Raw genomic sequence first — 19233 nt, 5'->3', positions numbered from 1 at the left:
TTATGAAAATGGACCTTGAGCTACCACCTTAAGACGGGACAACGTCTGTCGGGTCAACTAGTAATATTATAAAAATACTTACACAACCAAATAAATACTGGTGAAAAGGCCAAGGTCATGAGATTCTTCGCATGGGATCTACGCGTGTATCGAGGGTTGAAGGCCATTTCCCAGACGACAACAGGGACGACCGCGGTGTGCACCAGGTGGTTGGAGAAAGAGCTCACCACCTTCTTCATAAAAGCTGGTAGGATCAAGTTCTTGTCATATATGAAGAGTGTCCAGAACATCGTTGGTACCATCTAGAAAATATTGTACAATAATTATACATAATCAGCTGTTTTCAACCATTTTTGAGAAGTAAGAATAAATCTATTTCCACAAAAAAATATACTAATGTCCTATAAAGACCACCACAAGCATGTAAAGATGTTGTACTGCGCCTGATCGCACTTCGGTCGTGTCGTATTGCCGTCTCACCGGACTATGAGAGTGAAGGAACAGGGAGTGCACCTGTGAATTGCGCACAAACTTGTGCACTATAATATCGCCTGCGTACGGCTGATCTACGTTGAGATTGAACGCCGTGACCAAAATTTGACTAGGATTATAACCAAATTGACATAACAATGTACAGGGCAAAATAATTAGTAACCATACATTCCAAATTCGCTCACGTGGCGCTGCTAAATTTCCGTACAAAAATTTACTTGAATGAAATCACTATGTTAACAATACTATAGCGCTAAAACTCGTTGGTAGCAGTACTGTATTCTAGAATTAAATAAGATTGGCGGTGTCTTAATTGACATAACACTTTCTTTAGCTTTTAATTTCACTTTCATAGTTCATTAAACTAGCTGCTAATTTTAGTTGTGGTTGTAACTAGGCAGTGTAGTTTAAGGTCTTGGCCCTTTTCCTCCATGACTGTGGAAAAACGGCCGCGTCACACTATCTTCGTGAAATTAACGTGGAAAGGTGTATTGCGTGCCAATTTCCATTTTCATAAGCGTATACGCATGGCATGAGGAATCAGTATCCTTTTTTGAATGTGTGATATCAAAAAATACTTACAAACGAGTATGGTACAACAATTCCTGGAAATGTGATATCGTTATATTGTTTTATTTTTTTTATGATGTTTGAATCTTTCTTTCCTTGGATATTTTTTACTTCACAGTACAGCTCTAGAGCGGCGTATATGATTTGTGCTACCTGAAATTTAATAATTTCAAATAGTTAATTCCTTGGAATACCTACTGCCTGGGTGGCGTAGTTGTGTTGCGGGATACGTCAATGTTGTTAGGTCCCAGGATTGAATCTCGGGTCGGGCAAAATTATATTGCGTTTTTCTGCTCAGCACCTATCCAGAATCTGAAACTTGTGCCTGATATGGCGATAGGCTCGCTTCCTAATCACGGGATGGAAATCACTTCGCGAAAAGCGGATGTCTTAGTCCTCTGCCTACTCTTTCGGGAATAGCGTGTGTTTTTTAATTAGTATTTATGAAAACAGTAATAACGAATATAAATTCGTATTTTCATTATGATTAACAAATAAAAATTATGATATTACTTTTTGGAAAGAGTAAAGAAAGATGTAGAGGAAAGTGCCATTTAATTCTAAATCCGAAAAAAAACAGTTATTTCGAGATTTTCAAGGTATTTTGTAAACAAGGTTTTTTTTGGAATTGAAAACATTGTATGCTAACGCCTTAATCATTGTAAAATCTTCTATAACGTTATTTACCGAGAATTAATTAAGTTTGATAGTAGCAGTTCAAAAGAATACTTACAAATGTCCAGCAGGTGATGAATCTAGTCCGGAACTCGTAGTACCTCCGGACTCCAGGGTCACTCATGGCTCCACCATAGAAACCGCTCTCCATAATCAGGCCATTGACGGTGTGTACCACTATAGTCACCACGTACCCAGCAATACGAAGCTTGGTCGTGGTGGATATGGTTCTGAAAAAAGCAGTTATAAATGAAGGATTTTGTTGTCTTATTAACATTAATTTAATATTAGGCTGGTGGACTACCACCAGCTATGTACTAACATATTTTATATCTGTACTGAATAGCAACCACCGTACACAAGGTGTTAAAAAGTTTGCTGCCATTTTAGGTCATATGACTTGTGGTGCAAGTTGCCAGCATCAGCGTGAAGCTTAACACGAATAAAATTTCGAATAGACGGAGTCAGTCCTTGCTGGTGGCAGGATATATTTTATATCCGCCCGTATAGCGACCACCGTACACAAGGTGTTAAAACCCGCCATAGTGGCTCATGCAGAAGTGTCGCGTCGGATCAGCCTGTGTATATCCGGTTCCAACAGGCCGGCATAATTGTATCAACTGTCGAAGGGTAATCATCTCTCGTCAGTCGACATTCTATTTGATCTACTCCACTTATCACCACGTGCAGTGAAGTGCACTTTGCCGTGCCATTATCGAAAAATGCCAATCGATTTCGCATGGTCACGAAAAATTATATTACTAGATTTTGATAGCGGTTCCACAAGCATTTAATTTCATATATCACAAAATCACACTCTGAGTTAAAACAAACACGAAACCTTTAATAATTCCGTGTCAAAGCTAAAATAATTAAAAAGTAAACACCTACTAAACAACCTTAAAATCTGGTAAAAACCTAATTGTGCGAATAGTGAAGGACTTGAATAATTTATTACTGTCGTGACCTCATGGGTTGTCTTTAAATCCATAGTAGGATATTTTACGTAAATAGAACGAAGTATAGTTATACTTGAAGAAGTTTTTTTTTTTTTGGCAAGAATGTTCTGGAGTGGAGGCTACGAACTGGCAAGCGCAGCGTCGGACGTCCGCCCACGAGGTGGACAGATGACCTCATAAAACTTGCAGGAGGTCGCTGGATGCGGGTCGCTTCTCATAGATCAGGAAATCTTTGGAGGAGGCCCTTGTTCAACAGTGGACATCCTGCGGCTGATGATGATGATGATGTTATACAGTATACGTCTTGTATTTTTTGAAAAAGAAGACATATTCTATTTGTATTATAATAAAATTGTAACAGGCCGATGTTTGTACATTAAAGATATTGAAAAACTAACATGTTGAGTCTTTATAAGAGCAACAGACGCCGAAACAACAGTTTTAGAATTTTTGTCTATCTGTCCGTATGTTTGCATGCATTACACAAAAACTGATGCATGGAATTGAATGCAGTATTCACCGATGTCTTGCTGAAGGTTTAACTTAAAGTATAGGCTCATTTTAAAACGGGAAAGTATGGAGCAGGATTTTATGGAAAATCTTTTTTACGCGGGTAGAACCACAAGCAAACTGCAATTAATTATAATTATCATTATGTATAATTTAGAAGTCATTACGGTTCACTAATTCACTATTAAAAAAGAAAAAGACGTTAATGTTAAAACATTTTTTTTTAGGTTTCCATTGTATTCTAAAATTTATATCGTCTTTATATTTTTTCACCCGCTGGAACTAATTGTTTTTTTTTAATGGAATTTTATTATTTACGCGGAACTTGTTAAGTTGGTAATTGCGTGATTGCACATTGGAACCGCTGGTGTTGCCTGCTATTAGAACAAAGACTAATTATAATGTCAAGCGTCTAGCACTGCTAACAGCGGTGTGCAATAAACGATCTCAATCCCAATCTTCAATCCGATTCTGAGAATGACCCAAACAAAATAAACCATTTGTATTTATGTCAAAAAAAACTTTATTCTGATTGGTCCATTTCTGAGATAGATCGAAAAAGGCTGTTGTTATCGTTTATTGGTTTATGGTTAGTCAAATAGAATCGAGTTGAATTAATTCCCATTTTTTTTTCTTTTTATTGCTTTGAATGAAGAGACGAGCTTGCCGTTCGTCTGATGGTAAGCGAAACGACCGTCTATAAATGGTAGAAACACCATCCAGCACCTTGAATTACAAAGTATTGTTTGGTATTCCACTGCGCTCGCCATCCTGAGACATGAGATGTTAAGTCCTATTCTATCCTGTAGTTACAGGGGTACAATTTTTCCAACCGGAATACAACATCACTGTTGTCACCTACACAGTGCTATTTGGAGCAACAGAAAAAGACATTGCGGTGGTACATACCAAGGCGAACTCTCACATAAGAGGGACCTACCACCAGTGATTAAAAAATCCCATAACTTCCCATGGAGGCAAATTACCTAAATAAAAAATACCTATGTGTTAATCGACGACATAGTCTTTTCGTGTAAAAAAATTCATACCAATCCATTCAGCTGTTTCTGAGTACCTCAATTAGAACCGAAGAATAAAGCTATGAAAATATAAGGAATATACAGAAAGAAATCCCATTTGAGTATAACTTGAGAAGGCTGAAAGTTAGATGATTTCTAAGGCTTTATGATAAACTTGTCCCTCAATAGGGTCCCCAAGATACAGGTTGTGCCTAGTTTGAGGACCACTAGTAATGTACTTCTTTCTTTAATGTTCTTGTACTAATAATAACACTTGTAGACATTATGTAACGAAGGTGCTGTGGAAAAATGTTTTCCTATTTTTTGACGATGATATCATTACTTTAGTATCGTGGTAAACATGAATAACTTGTTAAACTTAAAAATCATGGTGTTTTAGCAGGTTCGAAGGCGTGATTAATAATTTGCATACGGATATGCCTGAATGGCAGTATTATTTATTATTTTATTATCAAGTAATCAATCAACCATAATCAATGGAAAGGAGAACCGGATAAGTGCGAGTTGGACTCACGCACTGACGGTTCTTATAAATTTGTAGGTAAGGTAGCTAAATATGTATGTAAGTGCAAATTTAACTTTGCAGTTCGAGTCCTAGACACGGTTATTGCTCCAACTGCAAATAATAAGTTTGCAATAGTAAGGTACAGGCATTTGATTTGGCATATCGGGCAGAAGAGTGAAACTTACGTCAAAGACCGTCTGAGTTCGATTTTGTAGAGCATTATCTTTGTCTTACAGTGCTCCGACATCTTGGTATTTATATGGAGTAGTTAAAACCGATTGTGTTTTTTAAATATAGAATTATGTAATTAATATTTCTTTCTTTCTTTCTTTTCAATTAAAATGTTTATATACATTCTCTATCTTGTTATGTAATCAATTAAAATTTTTATACATATTCTATGTGTTTTTCATTGAAGTACATATTTACGATATTGATTTTTTCGTTTCATGTGCTGTAAAGTCAGAGGTGTGTGCCTTTGGGATTTGAACCTGCGGACACTCGTCTCGGCAGTCCGTTCCACAACCAACTAGGCTATCGCCGCTTTGTGTGATAAGATTGAACCCATTAAAATATTTATCTAAATTAACATAATGTGGCATTATTTGTTTATGTTGTTTTTTACGTAATAAAGATAAAAAATATGCGGAAACCAGAACTTGAATGTACGATATTCCGGATAGACTCTATGGTAAATAACACGAAGTTTATATTGTATTTAATCGGACTTCCTACTACACCAATTTAGTTAGTTATGGATTTAGCCATGTTGACTATAAAAAATAATATTGAATAGATTATAATGTAATTAAGCCGTGTTCAATAAATCGATCTGGAAATTTTAGGGGAGGCCTGTGTTCAGCAGTGGACATCCTACGGCTGATGATGATGATGAATGTAAGTAGTTGAAACAAAATTAGAATATTTTAATCTTCCATATAATATATAAAAATAAATCCCTATTTCTCTTGGTCACGCCATCACGCGTGACGTGGCTGGACCGTTTTTATTATTTTTTTGTTGTGTTTGTTATTGTCAGGAGTAGGTTCTTATGAAAAAATCAAAAAATCGCGCGGAAAATTAGAAAATATAAGAAAACGAAAATATTATTTTTATATATCTGTCAATTGTTTGAAATAACTGTCAGCGATTGACAGAATGCGTGCTGCAAATTCATAGTTAAGACGGGACAACGTCTGTCGGGTCAACTAGTATCATATAATTTTAATAAGATAAGCAATTTATATGGGACTGATTATACTTATTTAAAAAAATATAGAATTAAGGTCCCGTTTCAAAACAATTTTATTTTACTGTTATCGTTTTAAACAGCTAATGTAGATAGTACTCAATTTATACCATATATTTGGGAGCTTGTATTACAGTAGGACTTTTGTATTTTTTCAGTTTATAAATTTATGTGACGCATTACAAGTGTGAAACATGGCATAAATATTTTTATTAATAGTAAAAGTGAAAACTGAATTCAGATACAGAGCTTAAAAGATTAGAAAATTAGGTTTCGCTCGCGGCTTCGCCCGCGTGATAACCTCTCGCTACAAAAGTCCCTAAAACACTGTAAACACCAGCGCTGTGGCGGTTCATCGCCACTTGAAGTTCGCCGCGAGTCGAACTACGCATGCGCCAGTCAAATATATGTTGCGGTTCATCGCCCCTTGAAGTCACATACACTTCGACTCGCGGTTAACTTCAAGTAGCATGAACATGACATGAACGGCCACAGCGCCATCTTTTAAAAAATCGCATAATAATAATCCATTATTTCTCATGGGAACAACATACCGGAAAAAATCCTCTATGTTAATCCAACAATCTGCCCTTTGTGTTAAAACAATTGTTTTAAAATTAATCTAAATCCTTTTAGTTGTTTTTGCGTTATCTTTTACAAACATACAAACATCCAAACACTTTAACAATTTCGCATTCATAATATAAGTAATATAAAACTATATTATGCCCTTGTTATGTAACATACGGTTATTCAAATTATTCCAATACATTTGTTTTGATTAGCCAAACTAGTTGCCAAAACTTCAAGGTTTCACCTTGAAATGACAGGCAGAATTTAAATACAGTTTTGTTTAGGAACCAAGTTTGAGGGCGATTTAATAATATAAAAGTATTTATTTGTGATCTAAAAAATAGTTGTTTAAGTAATATCTATTTTGAGAATACAATAATTCTTAATTTGTTTATGTTATGGATACAAATACTTCAACTTTGAAGTTTTCTACACTTAAATTGATACAAACAGACATGATTCAACTTCTATCCTACTCCTCCATTCTAGAACAAAATCTTTTGTCATCGCAGGAAATAAAGATTCTCACACATAGACTTGTAAAAAATAATTACGAATGTAAATTATGTCCCGATATGGATACAATATAGTAATGACTTTTCGTATTTGTACCAAACCTGCGTTTTTGAGTCTCATCCTCCTGTCCTACTGAGCCATAAAGACATTAAACAAACTATAATATATGGTTTGAATCTACTTAATATTATAGCTTTTTGGAATTAACATAAAATTATTTTTTTGTGTTATAATGTTTACATAATTTTCTGTAAATATATTTTTTATAATAAATAAAACCGGATAATTGCGAGTTGGTTCCGTATAAAATAGCTTTTTTATTAATTACAACACATATATTTTAGTTTTCCCTAAATATGTACTATGATATTGCTTCGTGCCAAATTTCATGATCCTGGGTCAGCGGAAAGTACCCTATATGTCTGAATTTTTAGTGAAATTGTAATATATACGAGAATGTCGTAAATGGGCATATCTTTTGATCTCGTTGACTTACAAGTTTTTTTTCCCAGCTGAGAGAGCACATATAATTGAGTATTTGATATAAATTTCGGCATGATACCTTTATGTAGGCTTACCATACATCCCGGTTTGACCGGGATAGTCCCGGTTTGAGATCCCTGTCCCGGCGTCCTGGGTGATTGTACTTTGTCTCTTTTCTTTTAATAAAAAATATATTCACATTTATTAATATGTTTTCAATTCATAATAATTTTGATTGCATTTCAAATATGAAAAACACAAATTAAGCGAAAAGCAAAATGAAAATGAGCCTCTTTCTCTTCTGCGTCCCGGTTTGGCTCTTCGTAATTATGGTAAGCCTACCTTTATGTGTTCCTGACAAAAAGGGGCTTGGCAGACAGAAAAACAAAGTGATCCTATAAGGGTTCCTTTGACCTGCAGAACCCTAAAAACGGTAAACTTATGTTTGTTTTAATTTGATTTTATAGCTTACTGGGTATTGCTTACAGCCCCACTGGTGTGGAAGATGTATCCAGAAAAAAATATCTGCAATTTAGTTTTCTAAAATATAAAGTAACCCACAGTGGCGAAGGGTATATATAACCCGATTCCTATTTATCCCGTGAAGACATAAAACGGGACGTAATCCCGGAAAAACTTTTCACGCGGGTGAAACCGCGAGTAACATATTGACTGCCTTGGTGACGCCGTTATAATCGGATTGCTGCGCTGGTGTATCGGGTTTGTTACTTAGGTTGGGTAAAGTGCTATTATGGTTTTTTGCTTAGTATCAGACCTGTATTCAGTGGTGGTAGGTCTGTCATATGTGAGAGTCCGCCTGGGTAGGTACCACCGCAATATCTATTTCTGCCGCCAAGCAACAGTGTGTAGTCACTGTATTGTTCCGGTTTGAAGAACATTGTAGCCAGTGTAACTATTGGAAATAATAAGACTTAACATCTCATGTCTCAGAATTGAGAGTACATCCGGCTTCGTCTCATCATTCGGAGCGGTAAAAAAAATATTTTAAATTTGTGGCTGACATGGCAATAACCTTGCTCTCTATTACATCATGGGATGGTATATATAATAGTCAAAAGTGTGCGCACTGCCTACACCTCTGCCTACCCCTTCGGGGATAAAAGACGTCTGTAGTATTCTAAAATTATGGAGAGAGAAAATTTGCATGGGGTAAAGGTTTCGTCTGCCGGGTCACGATGTTTAACATCCCTTAAAAGATAAATGTATAAACTCCTGGCCTTGGCTTCACCCGTGTAAAAAGGTTTTTCCGGGATAAAAGTCCGCTATATATTTCCGGGATATAAAGTAGCCTATATCCTTCCCAGGGCCTTAAACTATCTCCATAGCAAATTTCATCGAAATCGGGTTAATTGTTCAGCCTTACGTAGCCGAAAGCGTAACGGACAAGCAGAGTTACTTTTGGGTATTTGCATTTAAATATCGATTAATACATATGTTATTAAATTCAGCTCAAGTCTATTTTGGGTATTAGAGACCAAAGCTCTAACTTCGCTGGTGTTTTACATTAACCTTATGGAATGGCCTTATTAGTTGAACTTCCTAGTCATGGATGGACCTTCACCCAATAAAAACCAAGTATAAGAAATTAATTTGCGTATATTTTATGATTGACAATGAATATTATTTGCAATTTGGAGTGATATTGCCTTTAGTTGTTTGACATAATGTAGCTGGCAGTGTTGAAGGGTCCGTATAACTCGATTTCCGTGGGCTTCCTATATGTAGAATTTATGTAGAATCTTATTATTGGAACGATTTGCAGACTTACAGATTAATGTTGAATAAAATTTATTGTAAGGAATGAAAATAATTTCTAAAATAAACGCTTTAATATATTATGTGTATTATTTACCTCTCTACACACTCTTACTTCACCAGACTCGATATTAATCTCCTCGTCTAGTATTTTTGTATAAAGTATATGAGGTGCAATGCACAGCGGCAATAGCCTAGCGGGTGTCGAACGGACTGCCGATACGAATGTGTGCAGGTTCAAATCCCAAGGGAACACACCTCTGTTTTTCCTAAAAATAATAATGTGTGTATTCTTGCTTTAACGGTGAAGGCAAACATCGTGAGGAAACCTGCATACCTGAGAAGTTCTCTATAGGAATTTTGAGGGTGTGTGAATTCTACCAATCCGCACTAGGCCAGCGTAGTAGACTAAGGCCTAATCCCTCTCAGTAGTTAGAGGAGGCCCGTGCCCAGCAGTAGGACAGTATATAATACAGGGCTGATATTATTATTATTATATACTTATATGTTGTGTCGGGTTTCCTCTCGGAAAAATTTGACCTTCCGCCACTGGTAGTTGGTCATTTGTTACTAACGTCATCTGCTATATTAATTGAATTAGGATTATTTTTAAAGTGCATAAAAATAGCCGCTATTGGATCTGTTCTTCCTCTTTATTTTTTGGTAGTTACTTAAAACTATTATAAGCTTTATTTTTAAGTGGCTAAGTTCTAAATTACCCTCACAATAACAGATCAAATAAAAAAACAAATCTAATCAAGACTGAGAACGCTCCATCAAAACATGCGTCACAAGAGACATAACGGAAAATTACAGATGGGTTTTACAAGAAGAGGTCCGGGTAATTGTTTTATAATTAATTGCTAGTTGCTTTGTCTTTTAATCTCTGATGAAAAAAAGAGTGTTATAACTTTAACATGTACATAATATAACGTTGTGCGTGTGTATAGGTATCTATTTTAGGGTGTGTATCTGTAAGTATGTTTGTCAACATCATCATCATCATCAGCCCGTTGCGGTCTGCTGAGTGTCATAATTTTAACGTGTGTATCGTTGTGTGTGTGTGTGTGTGTGTGTGTGTGTAAGTATCTGTTTTTAGGGTTTGTATCTATATTTCTGTGGCATTCATCATTATCATCAACATCAGACCGTTGCAGTGCACTGAGTGTCATAATTTTAACGTATGTATCGTTGTGTGTATAGGCAACTGTTTTAGGATGTGTACCTGTATGTTTGTGGCATTCATCATCATCATCATCAGCTCGTTGCAGTCCACTGATTGTCATAATTTTAACGTCTGTATAGTTGTGTGTGTATATAGGTATCTATTTTAGGGTGTGTATCTGATGTCTGTGGTCTTCATCATCATCACCCCGTTGTAGTCCACTGCTAAACATAACCTCTACCAAGGTACGCTATAGAGCCCGGTCTGCTGCTTATGCTTCCAGTCGATGCCGGACCTCTAGTGTAAGTTGTCTCGGTATCTGATCAGAGGGCGTCTCTGGCATTGTAGCTCCTAAACGAATGGATCCATTTTCGCGTTGTTTTAAGATGAAGTTTAACACATGTGATAGTTTGAGATTCAGATCGACCTTTAAAGATGTGGGGAAACAAGAAGATTCTAAATTTGAGAATACAACCACCCTCAAGTCTTTTTACCCAAAGGGGTAGGCAGAGGTGCAACTAGTGCACAGACTTTTCACCATCATATATACAATGATGTGATAGGGGACGAGGTTAACGCCATATGAGCCACAAATTCAGACCTGATACTATGCAGAAAACCCCAATAGCAATTTACTTGACCCGAGCATCAAACCACAGACACCAGCGCAGGAATTGACGACGCCAATTGACGTCATCACCGTTATACCAATCAATCAAAATCTTATGCAGTTAGATACCGCAAGTATGCAAGTTCAACACCCCTTTAACTTTTCGAAGTTACTTTTTTTTCCTGCCATGACAATGTTACCTTACTGCACCTGATGATATGAAGAGTAGGGTCCAATAGAATGTCGGCTGTACATAGACTGATCCCGGAAACATTGTGGTGAGGTGTAGGTATTTTTCTCAGTGAAATTGTATTTTTGTGTATTGTGTGCAATAAATGTTTTTATTATTAGTTTGTAACTTAAGTCTTCTATTTATTGTTATTGAAACTGCTTAAACACGGCACACCCGCCCAGAATGTTAATCCTACTTAATTCATTCTACGGACAGGCAGTGCCTAGTGTAGAATGTTTTGCTAAATCTGACTGTGTAATTCTTTTGTTTTGGAAATAAATTATTATTATTATTAAATGTAGCAAAATCCCTTAACGGTGCCCGCCATCATTTCTGAAATCTTTACTAAATTTCGCATTTATTGTATTCATATAATAGTTAGATAAGATAATATTTATAGGTTATAAAGCTCTGCCTCGGTGGCGTAGTTATACGGCAATGCTCTGAGTTCCTGGATTCGAATCCCGTATCGGGCAAAGTGATATTAGGGTTTTTCTGCTCAGTATTAGCCCGGAGTCTGGAATTTGTGCCCGTTATGGCGATAGGATCACCTCCTACCACATCATGGGACGGAACACACTTGGCAAAATGTGGATGCCCTGATTACGCCTCTGCATACCCCTTCTGGGATAAATGCGTGATGTGTGTTTGTATTATTTTTATAAAGCTCTACGCCGCGCCGCTGCCCTCTAGGTACACAATACAATATGTCAAAATACTTTTATTATGCACTAATAATGAGTTTAGTAGACATTTGCTTAATTGCAATACTAATTTGCGTTATTTGTCTGGTGCAACAAGTTGATAGCGTTTGCGCCGCGCCTAAATATAATCACAGGGCCAGTTCGAATATTGAAGGGATGCACGGTGATTCTAAGGCGTAAATAAAAAATAAAAAATTGACGGTAATTGAAACGACGGTAAGGTTATTTGAAAATAAAATCTTTTGAAGCGTAATCATTAAAATTAATTATAATTGATGTTCGGAAACAATTATAAAAATTATTTATTATTTAAATATAAATAGTGTAAAAAACACTTAAATAATCCACCTACCTTAATGATTGCACCTTCTCCATAATCACAAATTGCCAACAATTAACTTTATTAATCGCAACTAATTAATGCAATTAATGTCCCACACGTTCGCACCGAGTCAAACACACAAACATAATGTTTTGTTTACCACTATAAGTTTAAGTTTTGTTAGTAACGATCATAGATTATAAAAATAATAGACAGGTTGTCGGTTCGATTCTCCTTGTTAGCTAATTATTATGTAATTACAAATTCAATTTAAAGGCTACGCATATTTATGCGCTTTGTAAATTTTATGACATATATTATGTTGTATCAAGCTGGCCGCTTCCAATAGGTCGATCTGGATGGAATCTTTGGCTCATGTTCAGCAGTGGACATCCTGCGGCTGATGATGATGATGATATTATATTTAGACTGTTTCAGAGTTTGAATAAAGACCAATTGTAGGGTACTTTTTAAATGACAGCGTCTCATTTGATATCGCACTTCAGAGCAAAACTGCATTAATTTATCCATCAATACGACTCTTAAAACTAACCTTGAAATATGAAGCTTTACGGTTATGTTTTACGTAAGATAGCCTGCAATCTCAGGCTAAACCACTTATATTCCAATTGCTATATTTTTTTGTTAAAAGTAAGTCTAAAACGCACCTTTTCTTTGACATTATGGGTTATGACTTCTATCTTTGGTCGAGTTTTCTTAATACAATTTGTTTGATTAGATCCGCCAGCGTTTCCGAACAACGCCATGCTCATAATGAATTCAATATAAGATAACGGAGAGGTTCTGGTATGATGCTGCTTCGATACTTTCCCAATTCTGTTTTGTTGTGTTAAATTAAATATACGAATCTAATACAAGGACTTTTGTAAATATTGACGAATTTCTCCCTGTATTATTTTTAAGAACGTTTGTTTTAATACTACTATGCTTGTGGTAAAAGTATGAAATCATACAGAGAAAAGGATAATACAAAATTATTACGTAGATGCAAATAGCGGCTGTATACTTTACTTTTACTCCTGTAAACCACAAGTCGTGTCTCATAAATTAATTCTGTATTCCGACAAATGCTGACAATACATCCTCGTCTAATTCATACATTTCTATGAAGTAATACATATTTAATAAAGTCATAAATCAGTACTGGGTCGCACTTTAATAGTCCGTATAAAATAACGTTCTATTCAATAAACCGTTTTAACCGCTAACTACTCATTAATGGTAAAATAAACCAAACATTACAAGTTATCTATAAACATGTTAAAGAATTTTTATTGATCAATTTTCGCTATGAATTCGACTATCACCGCCCGGTTAAGGTTTTCCATACGAATCGGTTATTAGTCGTAAGTTTAAACTGAAATATGATTTGTCGCTTCTGAGTTATTTTTATTCAGTCCGATCTGATTAGTGAACGATTAAAATTAATATGAAATAATTTGCTCTAGGTTTAATGACTTTAGTGGTTCCGTATTACGCATGTATGAAGGCCCTACTCGCTGTCTTATAGAAGTTTATAATAAATAATAATATATTGTAGAAATATGATGGTTAATTTTTTCTATATTATTATCTTTACTTTGGTTGTATAATCGTTTTTAGTTTAGTTAATTTTGTAATGAAAATGCAACTAAGTTGTTTATTCTGTCATCTCTTAAATTACGCATCATTTTAATTTTCACTAACATTATTATATAGACATTCAATAAGAAATATTTGGGGGCTTCAAAATTTTCTAACAGACATAAAAAATAATTTAAGTGAATATTCGTAATTGCATATTCTCGCTTTTAACTAACATGCCGCCAAAGATGGAACGAATTTCTCAAGGCCATTTGCTTGAGGAGGAACCTTAATGTATTAAATACCATCGACACTTTGGGATCATGAGGTCTCAGGATTTTACTTTTACACTTTTCAATCAGATTCAAAATAGATTAAGTATTGTATTAATATATATGAATGCAAGATGAAGTATTGAATACAAACATAATGAAAGATAAATATTATATCATCTTCTAGGTAATATAATAATCTTTAATTCATTAATTGGTGTAGACGGAATGATAGACACTTTAATGTAACCTCAAAAACACCTCAACTTTATTTCTGTTTGTATAATAATATTAAGTATATTTTGTTTTACTGAACATGAACTTTGTGAAAACAGAACATTCATATCAAATGTTCTTTATTTGCTAATTGGACTTTAAAATTATATTTAAATCTGATTCAACGGTTTTAATGCATTCGCAGAAAATGATTCAACGTATCCGTTCTCCTTCGAGTTTGTTTTTTGTGCATATGACTGATAAATCATTAGTTAATTATTATTTAGATATTAGTGATTAGCACTCCTAGATAGCTTTGATGTATTATTTTTGTTGGACCCACTTTATCTTACTGAAGATTTACGTCACATTCGGAAATTCATATTTTATAGTAGGTAGTCCAAATAGTGAATGCAAAATTTTTGTGAGACATTTTAATACATTTGACAACATTATCCGCAGAAATCAGTAGGTACGATGATGTTATCATGAACGTTTATTACCTATGTATTACATTTTTGAATCTCGGTTACCTAAAACTTGAATAGAAATGAGCTTAAAGAAGAAGCAATTTACCTATCTGGACAGTAGCAACTATTAAAATTGATAGGATTTCATATTGTATGAAATAAGGAGATAGTAAAATGACTGTAATAGTATTTTTTCTATTTCCAAATGATTTACTTTAAGAATAAAATATCATCGATTACAAAAATACTTTTTGATTGATATTAAAAACGATCGCATTATGATATACAGATTGGGTAGTCACAGTCGTGTTCCGTTTTAACGACACCGTAGACAGTGACTTGTAATTATTACGTATTATGTGAATATCTAATGCCAGGTTGAAGTACCTATACAGTACCTTGCAGTGGTTTGTTATATAAACACTGGTTGGTGTCGTTATTCAGAAACTTAAATATTGTGCACGTAGTTGTTTTTAAGAAAACCCGTCACAATTTGAAAATTAATGATTACTAATTTGGTTACAATTATATTGTATAGTATATATAGACATATTGCTACCCACTCACTAATTTTAAGCACGATCGTAATGATCCTGTAAAAGTTTGCATGAATTGGGTTTTCTACGAAATCTTATAATATCTAAAAAATCATATTACCCAATGGCCTGTAACCTCTGTCAGAACCATGTCGTAAACCTTGTTTCAGTTTTTAAGGTTTGGCTTGCGATGACCAGACGTTAAATACTTGCATAATTCCATTTTAGAACACTATTTGTGTATCTACTGTCGGTCAAGTAGGTACTACTGCTCTGGGTATAGCAGGAAAGCATAATATAAGGAAAGCAGACATTCGTAAATCATAAGTCACGACTGACTGACACACTTCGTATTTAGTGTGTAGTTTATAATTGTAGGTATGAAATGACTAACACATGTAACAATTATTTTCCTAGACAGAAATAAACATTCAAATTTGCAATTTGAATCAGAATTGAGTTATTTATGTACTTGATAAAAAATCGTATGAAATGATGAAATATTAAATATGTATATAATTTTTCAATGCTATAACCCGCGGTGTGTGACCATTATTTATTTAGTTAGCCGCTTTTACTCAGGCGTAATTACTGCAATTTGCTTTGAAACATGTCTCGCAATTATTGGATTAGAGGTGTTTGCAATAATTATAAAGATTATAAAGCACCGGCAAAAGCGTCAGTCAGTTCTTTTAATAGGTACATATAGGTAAATTGTCTGTTTTGATAATACGATTACGTATTAATTATTCTTACACATTTTTAATTTGTAATGTGTAAGGTTACTTGTATGTAATTTCTTTAAGAGGCGTATATTTTAACATAAATATACCTTTATTTTTTTTAAAAGTGAATAGTGATTCTAGTAATCGATGTGATAGTAAATAACTTTGATTGAAGTGTTATTATATATTAATGGTATGATAATAATTTAATGGCTTTCAATGTTCTCTCATGACTCCCTCGCCATAACTTATTACCCTTATGGTGCCATATGAGTTAATGGACATCACAATCATAAAATTATTCACGCCATCATGTACGCCAGTATTTTTATCAACAATGATTTATGGATAATTAAAAGGAGTTATATAACGATGCACACTTTTTATTTGTTGTAATAATTGGCGAAATCTTCATAGATCTACCATGCAGTAAAAATAAGCTCATTTAATATTTTCATAAATAAGTAATTGTTTGATGTACTTATATTTTTAGATAAAATATTAGATGTAGTATTTAAATCCATGTAGACAATATTGCTGTTACATCATGAAGTTATTGGTGGCAAATTGGGTTAACTGAGAATCTTTTCAATATAACCTATTCTACTTTTTCGTAATAAAAATATTGATATGTGGAAATATTATTAACTAAAATAATATTATAAATACGTTTGACAAATAACATAATATAATGATATAATAATTATCTAATCCCCTGTTCTTATTGTTATGCAGAAATTTTATGACTTTACTGTTCTTTTTGATAAACTATGTTATTCGATATGAACATTTTTGCCTCGCATCGATCGCAATATCGTGCTGTATAAACGGATTGCTTATTGTAATATTTTTTGTTAGGAGAACTATATGATTTTTTTTTAATTATACATAACAAGTAATGTCATCAGGTATGAGGGTTAGAAGTACTATTATTATTTATATTTACTACGTAAATACAATTGGATTATAATCGTGTTTTTGATCGTCTTTTATTTAATAAAGTCTACGTGTTTTTATAATTTATTAGGCGCATTAAACATAAAATCCACCAGTTTTTAGCGCGCAGCTGTCCTGTTTCCCGCGTATTCGACATCCAAATGACGGATGATCTAGCAACAAAAAATCATCCAAGGAATGCAAAAAGTATCGAGGGAGTACGATGCTAAAATTAAGATTTTATGTGAAGTGATCAATTTATTAAATGAATAGATAGAGGCTGATTGTCAGTTATTAAATAAGCAACTAGGGCTGATTATTTTAAAGAACCTGTTGTTTTAATGCCGATTTCTGTTGTTCTAATGACAAATATTGATATTCTGGTCAAATATAAAATTGGGAATATAAGCGAAGTAATATTGATTATACCTATGTACTGATTACATTTATTTACTTACATAGTACATAGAGCCAAGCAGTAGCTAAATTTGTCTGCAACTCAAGTGGATGGATACGGCTGGGACGGTATTCCTGTTTCCCAGAAATTGATGTAAAATAACATCATTCCTGCGTTTCGGTTATAAATTAAATACCTGGTAACTCTCCTCTCAACGAATTTCTTCAAAGATTGGCAACACAGCATACATTATCATTAGTTGTCTGTGTTGATGACTGAAGATGATTTCGGTGACTGTATATTTTTATTTGGTTTTTAAATAATTTCGGATATATTATTTCCATATCAGTTATAAAACAACATATTTATTATTAAATATATATATTTATATTTTTTTCCTTATACTAAGATTTTTTTAACAATGTATAGTAAATCATTACAATCGATCTCATTTAAAATTAGATGCCTAATATTTTAGACTTTGGCATAAGTAACTCCAAAGCCGTTAACCGTAACAAAATGTATTACTTTAGTAAAAACATAATTCTACGAAGAAGAATTCTGTCACATTGACAATGAAAAAAGACATTATTCATATTAATCATCATGTAAAACTGCTGAGCAGAGCGTGCTTACTGAATACTGTTATCCACAGAAATTACATACGAGTAAAGTAATTTATCTTATTAATAAGGGTCTTGACTCCGAAATTATCCAGAGTAGTACTAAATCACCAGGTTAATAAACTCTTGTTTGCGTTGGGTTATTAAAACTTGTATTTTATGTGCGCAGTATGGACAATCTTATCATAAAGACAACAGACGTGTTGTAGAACATACAGGTAGAAATTTTTGACATATTTAACTGACGTCATTCCCCATGTCGAATGGGTCGAAGGGCTCCGCCCGCGGCTGGACAAAGAGCACAAACGCTCGATTGAATGACAATAGACGCGGGTTACGGTCCACTGCCGCGATGTGCTGCGACCCTAGTATCAGGGCTATCTACGGACTATAAAAAATTGTTATATATAGTACTTTACTTTCTACATTGGACGCTCGTAATAAATATTTATTGACGATATAACGGTGTTTGAAGGTATTTATAAAAAGTACACAACGGTACGCCGGTAGGTAGGCAAGACTTTGATGTATGGCTGCTAGCTCATTCTAAAATTTGTTGTTTATTTTGTAGCAACTCGAAAATATTGTGGTGCCGAGAATTAGTGAACGTCTGAAATGAACGACATAGACATTATAATCTGACATCGAAATATTATTATTATAGAATAGTTAATTGTATTTATTTTCTAGCTAAAATTTAGATAATTTATACAGTCGTATTCTCTTTTATCCTTATCTTTACGGTAAGGTTCTATTAACAGTTGAGTAGTATTGAGTTTTGATACTGCCTGACTATTGCTGGTATGGAATACCTAGTTATTGTGCTTCTTTCTTTCCAATAGCGGATTTCTTTGAATACTTTCAAAATAGTTGTGAGGATTATTGTATGATATTTCCCAAATTTCCAAAAATATTAATTAAATCGCATTATTTTTTTATGTTTTTAAATTTTTTGTTGTTACCCGTAACGTGTGTCCCTGCCAGTTGTGACATAGGCATAGAGCGAACAAATGAACAGCAGAATAAACTTCTAGACTTTTAATGTTTCCTCAGATAAATAAATCAATAGAATATGTCGTGGGTAATGTTTGGT

At 34.1% G+C, this 19233-nt stretch overlaps 2 protein-coding genes across 2 annotated transcripts in view; one reads left to right on the top strand and one right to left on the bottom strand.

Moving 5' to 3' along the window:
• The window catches only part of LOC119191013 (androgen-dependent TFPI-regulating protein-like), a 13358-nt gene extending 840 nt beyond the window's left edge, over positions 1-12518 (bottom strand). Inside the window, exons 1-4 of the mRNA XM_037444739.1 lie at positions 12412-12518; positions 1796-1967; positions 1075-1215; positions 99-302 (exon numbers count right to left, since the gene is read on the bottom strand). Of these exons, the coding sequence (XP_037300636.1) occupies positions 99-302; positions 1075-1215; positions 1796-1967; positions 12412-12434 (540 nt within the window). The 5' untranslated portion in view covers positions 12435-12518. The remainder of the gene's footprint in view (positions 1-98; positions 303-1074; positions 1216-1795; positions 1968-12411) is intronic.
• LOC115445084 (extracellular sulfatase SULF-1 homolog) overlaps positions 1-19233 on the top strand; it is a 111793-nt gene that overhangs the window by 5649 nt on the left and 86911 nt on the right. The gene's annotated exons all lie outside the window — the stretch shown is intronic.

This window comes from Manduca sexta, chromosome 28, assembly GCF_014839805.1.
Source record: "Manduca sexta isolate Smith_Timp_Sample1 chromosome 28, JHU_Msex_v1.0, whole genome shotgun sequence".
Taxonomy (NCBI): Eukaryota; Metazoa; Arthropoda; class Insecta; order Lepidoptera; family Sphingidae; genus Manduca; species Manduca sexta.
Note: the sequence above shows the minus strand (reverse complement) of the source record. Positions and strands in the feature narration are given on the sequence as shown.